General features: G+C 44.9%; 1 protein-coding gene across 1 annotated transcript; it reads left to right on the top strand.

Annotated features, from left to right (window-relative positions):
• The first annotated feature begins 402 nt into the window (after positions 1 to 402).
• On the top strand, positions 403 to 7,540 carry Tex43 (testis expressed 43). Its single transcript, XM_038331114.2, has 3 exons — positions 403 to 936; positions 3,759 to 3,951; positions 7,322 to 7,540. The coding sequence occupies exons 1-3, from the start codon at positions 851 to 853 to the stop codon at positions 7,529 to 7,531; spliced, it is 489 nt and encodes a 162-aa protein (XP_038187042.2). The 5' UTR covers positions 403 to 850; the 3' UTR covers positions 7,532 to 7,540.
• The last annotated feature ends 3,012 nt before the right edge of the window (positions 7,541 to 10,552 follow it).

The raw sequence follows: 10,552 nt of genomic DNA on the forward strand, positions 1-10,552 counted from the left end.
CTTGGTATGGACTAACCTCTTTCTGCTTCAGCCTAAGTAGTGCTAAGATTATGGATTTATGCCACCATGTTCTATTGTTTGGCAATTTTTAAAAAGCTATTTATTATTAGGTGGGTAAGAGATGGAGGTGGGGGGGCATGCATGTTGTGCTCAAAGGGCAATTTTGTGAAGTTAGGTGTCTTTTCCTTTAAGTGGGCTCTAGGTTGTAAGGCCTGTACTTCAAACATCTTTATCTGCTGAGCCGTCTCACTGACCCCTTTCAAGCACTCTTAAAGTCAGAAACAAGTCTGTGTGGAAGCTGCTCACCATCTGTTTGTTGAAAGCAAGTAAATATCAGAAGCTTTTTTTCTTTTTCTTTTTTTTTTTTTTTTTTTTTTTGAGATAGGATTGTAATAATATACTTTCGGCTGTCCTTAGAACTCATTGTGTAGACCAGGCTGGCCTCAGATTTGCTATGTAGCAAATGATGGCCTTGACTATCTGACCTTCCTGTCTCTTCCTCCCAAGTGCTGTGGTTACGGGCGTGCACCACCATTTGGTTTCTCCAGTGTGAAAGACTGAACTTAGGGTTCATTCATGCCGAGCTAATGCCACCAACTGATCTGCGTCCTGCGGCTCTAGTCAGCAGACTTTTCCTGTTTGCCAAATTCGCAGCGGCTCCAACTATTCTCGTGTTTTAATTGATGATAGTGTTTCTCACAAAGAGACTTAAATAGCTCCGAGCTGCTTACTCCTAGCTACTAAGGGTTGCTGTGGCGTTAGCAGGACAATTGTTACATCAACGGCAGCAGTTTCATCAGAATTAGGCTGTGTGAGGTTCTAGGTAAGAATTCTGTCATTGCTGCCAGTGATGGCTTTGGAAAAAGATGCCTGTCCTGCTTTGCCGAAACTGGACAAGAGCAGCACAGCAGGGAATGCAGCGAAGCCTGCCAATAAGTGAGGACCTCGGGGTTCCGGGCTGCTGGTTTGCTGTTTGTAGTAGAGATGGTATAGGGCCTCACACTAGCTAGGCAAGTGATCTACCACCGAGTTTCATCAGCCTCCTCATTACACCCCCAGGACAGGGTCTCCTGTAGCCCAAGCTGGCCTTGGCCTACCTATGTAGCTGACCAAGAATGGCCTTGGACTCAGTCTGCTTCTACCCCCAGAGTGCTCAAGGTGCTGGTGAGCACCACCTAGCAGTGCTAGAGATAGCTTTATGCATGCTAGGCAAACTCTCTACCACCTAAGTTTCATCCCTTGTACCTGGAAGCCCCTCAATACTGTTATTCTTCTGGTTTGGGTTTTTTTTTTTTAATTATTATTAAAACACCCATTACTTGGTTGTGTGGGTGTGGTGTATGTATGTCCTTGGAGGCTTTGAGAGGATATCAGATTTGGGAGGAACTGGAACCACAGGCAGATGTAAGCAGCCCAGTGTGGGAGCTGGGAACTGAACCCTTGTCCTCAGGAGAGAACATTCAAGTGCTCTTAACTGCTGCAGCCTCTAAGGTTTTTTTTTTTTTATTTGAAAATAGGTTCTCTCATATAATAAATACACTCTGACCAACTTCCTTTTCCTCCATTCCTCTTAACTCCCACCACCTTCCCTCCCCCAGAGATATATTTTGCCTTCCCCCCTTCTGTTTCCTCATAAGAAAAGAGCAGGTCTCCTAGAGAGGACAGCCAAACAGGGCAAAACAAGATAACAAGCCTGGACAAAGCAATCCAATAGGAGGAAGAGTCTCAAGAGCAGGCAAAAGAGTCAGAGATACACCTGCTACCTACCGTTAGGAGTTCCATAAACAGTCCAAGCTAAACTGGGTGGTGGGCACACCTTTAATCCCAGCCCTCGGGAGGCAGAGGCAGGTGGATCTCTGAGTTCGAGGCCAGCCTGAGCTGGAGAGATGGTTCAGCAGTTAAGAGCACTGACTGCTCTTCCAAAGGTCCTGAAATCCCCAACAACCACGTGGTGGCTCACAAACACCTGTAATGAGATCTGGTGCCCTCTTCTGGCCTGCAGGCAGAATACTGTCTACATAATAAAATCTTAAAAAGAATTCACTTTATTTAAAACTAACAAAAACCTCCAAGCTAACAGCCTTAGCATATGCAGAGGACCAAGTGCAGACCCATGCCGGCCCGTGCTTGCTGTTTCAGTTGAGCCCATGTTTGTCTGGTGCCCTCCATCCCCTCTGACTCATAGTCTTTCCTCCCCGATCTGGGGTAATGTCTCCTTAAATTACCTGTGCTGGTCTGGAGTTTGTGAGGCCTCTGCCTCTGCTTCCCAAATAACTGGGATTACAGGTGTGTACCACCAACTCTCAGTCCTGGGTTTTCTTGATTTGTTGTGCAGTCTGGGACATGCAAGAGCACAGTAAGTTTGCGTTTTGTCTTAGCTGCTTTTTTATTGCTGTGAAGAGACACCATGGCCAAGGTAACTTATAGAAGAAAGAGTTTATAAGAAGCTTATGGTTTCAGAGGGTTAGCCCATGACCGTCATGTCAGGGAGCGTAGTGGCAGGCAGGCAGGCAGGCAGGCAGGCAGGCATATTGAAACAGCTTACATCTTATAAGCAAGCACAAGGCAGAGAGAGAGAGAGGGAGGGAGGGAGGGAGAGAGCGCTAACTGGGAATGGCTAGGGCTTTTGAAACCTCAATACCTACCCTCTTCCAACAAGGCCACACCGCCAAATCTTCCCAAACCTATGGGGACCATCCTCATTCAAACCACCACACACTTCTGAGGATTTGGACAGAAAGCTAAATGTTCATAGAGAAAAGTTTGCAGGGATAGTGAGTCTGACTTAAATATAGAGCTTGGATAAATCCAGAATCCAAGTTAATCTTTTCCTTCCTCCTTTGCTTTTTTTTTCTATTGCTTCATATTTACTTTGTACAATTCATAGATATGAAGCAAATTATGGTGTACTATATTCACTCTTAAAACTAGATTGTAGGGCTTGGTGGTGGTGGCACAAGCCCTTAATCCCAGCACTTGAGAACCAAAGGCAGGAGTATCTCAGTGAGTTTGGGGCAAGCCTGGTCTACTGTTAGAGCCCGTGTGGAGAGCAAGTTCCAGGACATCCAGGCCTGTTACACAGAGAAAACCTAGACAAAATCTAGACTGGGGCTAGAGGAATGGCTCAGTGGTTCAGGGCACCCACTGTTCTTCCAGAGAACCAGCACCCACATTGAGCAGCTCACAGCTCCCTCTGGTTCCAGTCCCAGGGGACTGTAATGCCCACTTCTGGCCTGTGAAAGGCATCTTCGTTCACAGACACTCACCAAATAAAAATGAACACCTGGGTGTATACACGTTTGTAGTTGGAGTACACGTACCTGTCCTAACTTGATCTTGGTGATACTTGGCTTTGTTTGTTTTGTGGAAGGGCCTCACTCTACCCTAGCTAGTCCAGTACTCAAAATGTAGAGTAGGATGGTCTCCATAGCAATCCTCCAGTTTCCCAACTGTTGGGATTAGAGGCCTGAGCTACCACACCCAGCTGGCTGGCTTGCTGTGTGATGAACCTCAGTATCACAGCTCTCTGTCCCGCAGCTGTCAGGTGTGATGAACCCAAACTGCATCCATTTCTTAGAGCAGTGGTTCTCGACCTTCCTAATGCTGGGACCCTTGTGTTGTGGTGAACCCCCAACTATAAAATTACTTCTGTTGCCATTTCCTGTCATTTTGCTACTGTTATGAATTGTAATGTAAATGCCTGTGTTTTCCAGTGGTCTTAAGTGACCCCTGTGACCCCATTTGACATGCCCTCAAAGGGATCATGACCAACAGGTTGAGAACCACTGTCTTAGAACGATGTGGACACAAGTTAACTCCCTTTCTCCTTTCCTAATCTTCAGGTCTGAGGAGATTCACTTGCCACGCTTCTCACTAAAGCAAGGCATGATCCCGACACGTTACGTTATGCCTTGGAAAGAAAGCATGAAATTCAGGAATGTGAATCTGAAGGTATTTTCTCACCAATATTCAGGTTAAAGCCTGCCTATGGCTGTTAGAGGTAAAGACGCTTTCCACCAAGCCTGACAGTAGGAGGCTGACCTAGGACCCACAGGATGGAAGGAGAAATCTAGTTCCTCCAAGTTGTCCTCTGGCCTGCGCACACACACATGCTAATGTGTGCACACACACGTGCCCACTAAACAAACTAAATGTGATAATAAAAATAGAACCCCAATTTAGTATAATTTCTAAGGCATATATATCAATGCAAAAAACTCATTTTATATATTTTCACATATACTTGTAAACAAAAATAACCCAAATGCAAACTTAAAATGGACGCATGACAGCATTTGAGGTCACGTCCACTTATGGGCAGTGTTGGAGGCTGAGCCGGCTTAGGTGGCGTGAATAGTAAAGCTACGGCACAGGAGCTCCATTTGAGACCGTGTTGGATATTCAAGCAGAGCCAGGGAAGCGGCTGCTCTAGGTTTGCAGGTAAGACTTGCCCTTCGGTGCTGCTAGCCAATTTGAAAATGTTTTCCAAATTCAAACTGGCCATTATAGGGCTCTTCTTTTCCCTCCCTCCCCTCCTCTCCTCCTTTCTCTTCCTCCCTCTCTCCCTCCTCTCTTCCTCTTCCTTCCACTTCTCACTACCCCCTCTCAAACTGAGGAGCCCAGATTCTCCTAGAACTCACTAGATAGCCCAAGCTGACTTTGAACTCATGGTTATCCTCCTGCCTCAGTTTCTCCAGAGCTAGGATTACAGACATGAGCCAACATATCTCTCTAATTTAAAGAGTTAGAATGTAGTATACTATAAATAATTTGAAGTTTTCAATAGAAGAGTTAATGTTGAATAAGAGTGTGTTTTGACAAGGCAGAAAAGTCTTAGAAATTATAAATAATTACATGGAATAAAATAAATTATAAAACATGGCTCAACTATTTCCTTATAAAATGCTCATATATAATGCTATAAAATAAAAGAAATTACATTTTCCTTGAGATATATGGGGTTTTTTTTTTTTTTGGTTTGGTTTTGGGTTTTGTTTGTTTTTGAGAGAGGATTTCTCCCTAGCTGTCTTGCTTGCCTCTACCTCCTGAGTACGGGAATTAAAGGTGTGCACCACCACTGCCCAGCCTGAAATATGTTTTTATTTAATACTTAAAAAACAAAACAAAACCTAAAGAAATTAAAACAGGTATGAAATGCCAGTCTACACACATTTATTACTAAGACTTCCTTAAATTTTGTTTTATGTGTGTGTGTATATGTATGAGAGAAAGACAAAGAGACAAAGTCTTATTATATATTCCTGGTTATCTTGGAACTTGCATATAGACAAGGCTGGGCTCAAATTCAGATCCACCTGATCTCCCTCCCAAATGCTGGGATTAAAGGTGTGTACCACCATGACTGGCTTTTCTTCAGTCTTAATATTGGGATCTATTTTATATAATTTGATGGCTTAATGAATAGCATTGCAGGGACTGGAGAGAGTGTGGTTAAGAGCACCAGCTGCTGTTCCAGAGGGCCTGGGCTCTGCCAGCACTCACATGGCAGCTCACAAGTGTAACTCCAATTCTAGGGAATCTGACACCCTCACAGAGACATACATGCAGGCATAACACCAATGCACATAAAATAAAAATAAATAAATTAGAAAAATTAATAGCATTACATGGTAAGACACTGCTTTTAGCTATTCTTTTCGCCTATTAGAAATACAAAATTAAAACCTTATGAACTGAAATTGGAAATACTGAGTGTATTAAAGAAAGCTTGCTTGCTTCTGTAAAAGGTATGTTTCATTTTGTCTTTCTGTTGCTGTGAAGAGACACCATGACCACGGCAATTCTTTTTTGGTTTTTTCGAGACAGGGTTTCTCTGCAGCTTTTTTAGAGCCTGTCCTGGACCTAGCTCTTGTAGACCAGGCTGGCCTCGAACTCACAGAGATCCGCCTGCCTCCGCCTCCCGAGTGCTGGGATTAAAGGCGTGCGCCACCACCGCCCGGCTCGACCACGGCAATTCTTATAAAGGAAAACATTTAATTGGGGTGGCTTACATTTTTAGAGGTTTAATCCATTATCATCATGGCAGGATGTGGAAGCGTAGAGGCAGACATGGTGCTGGAGAAGGAGCTGAGAGTCCTACTTCTTGATCTCCAGGCAACAGGAAGTGAACTGTGTACCACATTGAGCATAGCTTGAACAAAGAAGACCTCAGAGCACACCCCCACAGTGACACACTTCCTCTTACAAGGTCACACCTACTCTAACAAGGCTACACCTCCTAATGGTGTCACTCCCTATGAGCTTATGGGGGCCAATTACATTAAAACTACCACACATTTATGTGTAAGTGTGTGGGAGTAGGGGGGTGCTCTGGTTGGTTCACCATGTGGGTCCCAGGGACTGAACTCAGGTCATTAGACTTGACTGCAGGAGCCTTTACCACTTGAGCCATCTCATTAGCCCCTCCTCCTTGTGTTGTTTTTGTTGTTGTTGTTTTGTTTGAGTGTGAGGGTTGACCTGTCAGGCTTCCTTTTGGTACTGAGCGCACTCTACCACTGAGCTGCCATCTTCAGCTGGATCTTTAGTGATTTTAAGGATGCTTCACTTTTACAGTGTGTGTTAATGCATTCCCCAAAACTTTCACAATATTACCGGTGACTGTGTGTGTGTGTGTGTGTGTGTGTGTGTGTGTGTGTGTGTGTCTGTGGGTGGGTGTGGGTGTGCAGAGTTCTACCTTAAACAGTTACCATGAAGTATAGAGAATGAAATGAAATAGCGTGCGCACACTGAGTAGCGGTTACTGTGTTGTAGCCTGCTCTTCCCCTTCCATTTTGCCTTAGATGGTGACATACTTGTGTAAATGTAATTTAAAAATTAAAAAGCAAGGGCTGGAGGGATAGCTCAGACTGTTCTTCCAGAGATCCTAAATTCAACTCCCAGCAACCACTTGGTGGCTCACAACCATCTGTAATGAGAACTGGTGCCCTCTTCTGGCCTGTAGGCATACATGTAGACAGAAAATTGTATAATAAATTTAAACAGAAAAAAAAAAAGCCAGAAAAAAGCCAGACATGGTGACACACACATTTAATCCCAGCACTTGGGAGGCAGAGGCAGGAGAATCTCTGTGAGTTCAAGGCCAGGCTGGTCTAGATATCAAGTTGCAGGCCAGCCAACTACCTAGTTAGCCTATAAGAGCACCGGCTGATCCTCCAGAGGACCTGTGTTCAATTTTCAGCACCCACATTAGCAATACACTCTAATATAGTCCTTGAGTGGGGGAGGAGAAAGAAAAAAAAGTCTTTAAACCTAACATGAAAACGACATCTGGTACTATTCAGCAAAGTGTTTTCTCTCTTAGCAAGCAGAAGCGTGTGGGATCTATGCTGGCCCCTTGGAAGATTCTCTGTTCTGGGGTTACAGTGAGCGGCTTTGCCATGGGGAAGATCGGAAAGTCGTCCTGAAGAAAGGCCCTCCGGAGATAAAGATTGCCGACATGCCTTTGCATTCGCCTCTCTCCAGATACCAGAGCACCGTGATCTCCCATGGCTTCAGGAGGCGACTGGTCTGATGTGCTGACCTGGGGGTAGCCGTATGCTTGCCCAGCACACAAAAGGTTCAGGGTTCGGACCCCATTGCTACTAAAAATAATAAAATGATAAAGTAGTTCAATCTCTTGCCCTCGCTCGGTTCTGGTGCTTAAGCTCATCGCATTTTTTGCAATGCTGAGCTCAGTTTCTCCAAGTCCTGTGATTCACGTGATGTCTTCAGCACTAAGGTTTTACCATCACGTTCATCGAGGGGAGGGAACCGAGAACAAAGGCAACAGCTTGTAATATTAGGGGAAGATGTCCATGGGACCTTGCTGAACAACAGCTTGCAAAGAGGTCACCTGCACTTGGAACTGGGCTTGTTATTCGATATCCTATGGTGTCTGACAGAGACATTGTTCCCATTTTAGAGTACCCCCATTAAAACTCCTTTTCTATATGTACTTATCTGTATTAGGAAGCTTCTACAGTAGGTTTCTGTCTTAGGGTTTCTGTTGCTGAAAAGAAACACTATGATCAAAAGCAAGTTGGAGAGGAAAGGGTTTATTTGGTTTATACTTTCACCAAGGGAAGCCAGAAACTCAAACAGGGCAGGAAGCCAGAGACAGGAGCCAATGCAGAGGCCATGGAGGAGTGATGCTTACAAGCTTTCTCTTCCTGACTTGCTCATCCTGCTCTCTTACAGGACCCAGGACCATCTGCCCAGGGATGGAACCATCCTCAATGGACTGGTCCCTCTTCCATCAACCACTCTTAAGAAAATGCCTTATAGCAAGATCTTACAGAGGTGTTTTCTCAGCTGAGGTTCCCTCCTTTCAGATAATTCTTGCTTGCGTCAAGCTGATATAAGACTAGCTTGCACACCTTCCATGTAGCATTTAAAAAGATTTTTCATGTTATCACTCCCCAAAGTCCTTCTTCTGTTCCCCCCACCCCCATTTAACCCTTCCTCTTCCATTATTCTCTTTCCCCCTTCACATCACCTGAGTTTTACCCCCTTCCCTAGAAACACACTTCGTATTTCCTTACTCTTTTTCCCCCTCCTCTTTGACAGGGTCTTTCTATGTAGCCCAGGTCAGACTGGAACTCACTATCAATATTCTTACTTTTGAAGCAAACTTACAATGGATTCTAGGAATCTACCTGCCAAAGCCCACATCTGACAGTTTTTGTTACCTTTTTTCTTTCTAATGTATAAATTGTTCTTTCCTAATGAAGTCTAATCTCCCCTCAACCCAGTCCCACTCCTACCCCCTCATCCAGCTGTAGTATTGAGTGTCCAAGGGGATCTTCAGAAAATTGGTCTTGAATTTACCCAAAAGTCTTCCTATGGCAGAGTTTGGGCAGCCTTCTTCCTGGGCTCCTGTGACCTCCCCGCCAGCATCCCCAGGAGTTCCTTGTCTTTGAAAGTCCCTTAAAGCTTCTCTTCACACCATTGCAAAAGAGGCCAGTTGCTATGAGAAAAAATTAAGAGTGGCTTTTCTTTTTTTTTTTTTTTTTTTGATTTTTCGAGACAGGGTTTCCCTGTAGTTTCTAGAGCCTGTCCTGGACCTAGCTCTTGTAGACCAGGCTGGTCTCGAACTCACAGAGATCCGCCTGCCTCTGCCTCCCGAGTGCTGGGATTAAAGGCGTGCGCCACCACCGCCCGGCTAAGAGTGGCTTTTCTTGAGCGACTTCTCTCAGGAACAATCCCCAAGCCTGCCCTTGGAGCGGATGCGAGGACAGTAGCCCACTTCTTTCCATGTGACACTCTTGTGTTGTTGATTTTCATTTTTACTCTTTGCTCTTTGGGGGCTCCCACCCAGATCCCAAATAAATACACAAAGACTTATTCTTACTTATGAATCCCTGGCCTTAGCTTGGCTTATGTCTAGCCAGCTTTTCTTAAAATTATCCAGGCTACCTTTTGCTTCTGGACTTTTACCTTTTTATCTCTTTCCTTCTAACTCTGTGGCTGACTGTGTTGCTGGGTGTCTGGCCCCTGACATCCTCCTCTCCTTCTCCTCTTCTCTTGCTCCTTTCTCTCTTCTCATTCTTCTATTTATTCTCTCTGCCTGCCAGCCCCGCCTACCCCTCTCTTGCCTAGCTATTGACCATTCAGCTCTTCATTAGACCAATCAGGTGTTTTAGGTAGGCAAATTAACACAGCTTCACAGAGTTAAACAAATGCAACATAAAAGACTGTAACACATCTTAAAAATATATTCCACAACAGTCTTGTTACAAATGAAGGAAGAATGGCAGACAGCAAAATGAAGTTGACACAGGCTTTATTAGGAGAAAGCCTTGTGGCTGTGGGACTCTGGGGACATGATCCAGCCTTATAATGAGAGAGGAATTAGAAGAAATACACAAGAGACAGCATGATGGGATCTTGAAGGGAGAGAGACCTCTTTGAAATCCATGAGTAGCTGCATTAAGAGAGAGTGGCCATGCAGCATGTCAGTGGGCCTGAAGGGGAGCCTTCAAACTTCCTTCAGAAACAAACAAAACTGAAGAAAGCCAGAGGCTGACTTTTCTAAGGGTCGAGAGGATAACCCCAAGCTCTGCTCCGGGTGGGTTAGCCTGTCCTGGACTATGTGCCTGGAATCAGACTATGACTGATCAAGTTGTAATTTAGTCTCTTTGCTGAGCTGTGGGGAGGGAGGCTGGGTTTGATTTTCCCACACACCTGTCAGCTCTTTGACAGATGGCAGGAGAAACACAGCCTGATTTTAGAGTGGGATAGGAGACAAGTGGGGAGCAGCCTGAGGATCTATAAACTGAAGACCCCCAGTAGGCTTTGTGTTAGGTTACACACCCTCCAACTGCCTCTCCCCTAGAGGTCAGCCTACGCTCTGTAAAGCCCATAGGCCCTTACTGTAAAAGAAAGCACACAGGTAGGGGCCAGGGGAAAGAAGCCGAACACCTTCCTCTTATAGCTACACGATAAACTCATGGTCCTATCTAGTAGGACCTGGCTCCTTGGCATCCAGATTTACTCGGTGTGGAACTTTCCATCATACCCTGAAATTTTAGAGAAGCCAGAAAATCCCCTGTGT

Source organism: Arvicola amphibius, chromosome 5 (genome assembly GCF_903992535.2).
Source record: "Arvicola amphibius chromosome 5, mArvAmp1.2, whole genome shotgun sequence".
Taxonomy (NCBI): domain Eukaryota; kingdom Metazoa; phylum Chordata; class Mammalia; order Rodentia; family Cricetidae; genus Arvicola; species Arvicola amphibius.

Bases quoted from the DNA above. Each gene is read 5' to 3' on its own strand.
- Tex43 (XM_038331114.2), top strand. From the start codon at position 851: ATGGCTTTGGAAAAAGATGCCTGTCCTGCTTTGCCGAAACTGGACAAG. The intron at 937-3,758 runs GTGAGGACCTCG...ATGCCCTCAAAG, and splicing joins GCAGCGAAGCCTGCCAATAA to GGATCATGACCAACAGGTTG. The intron at 3,952-7,321 runs GTATTTTCTCAC...TTTCTCTCTTAG, and splicing joins TCAGGAATGTGAATCTGAAG to CAAGCAGAAGCGTGTGGGAT.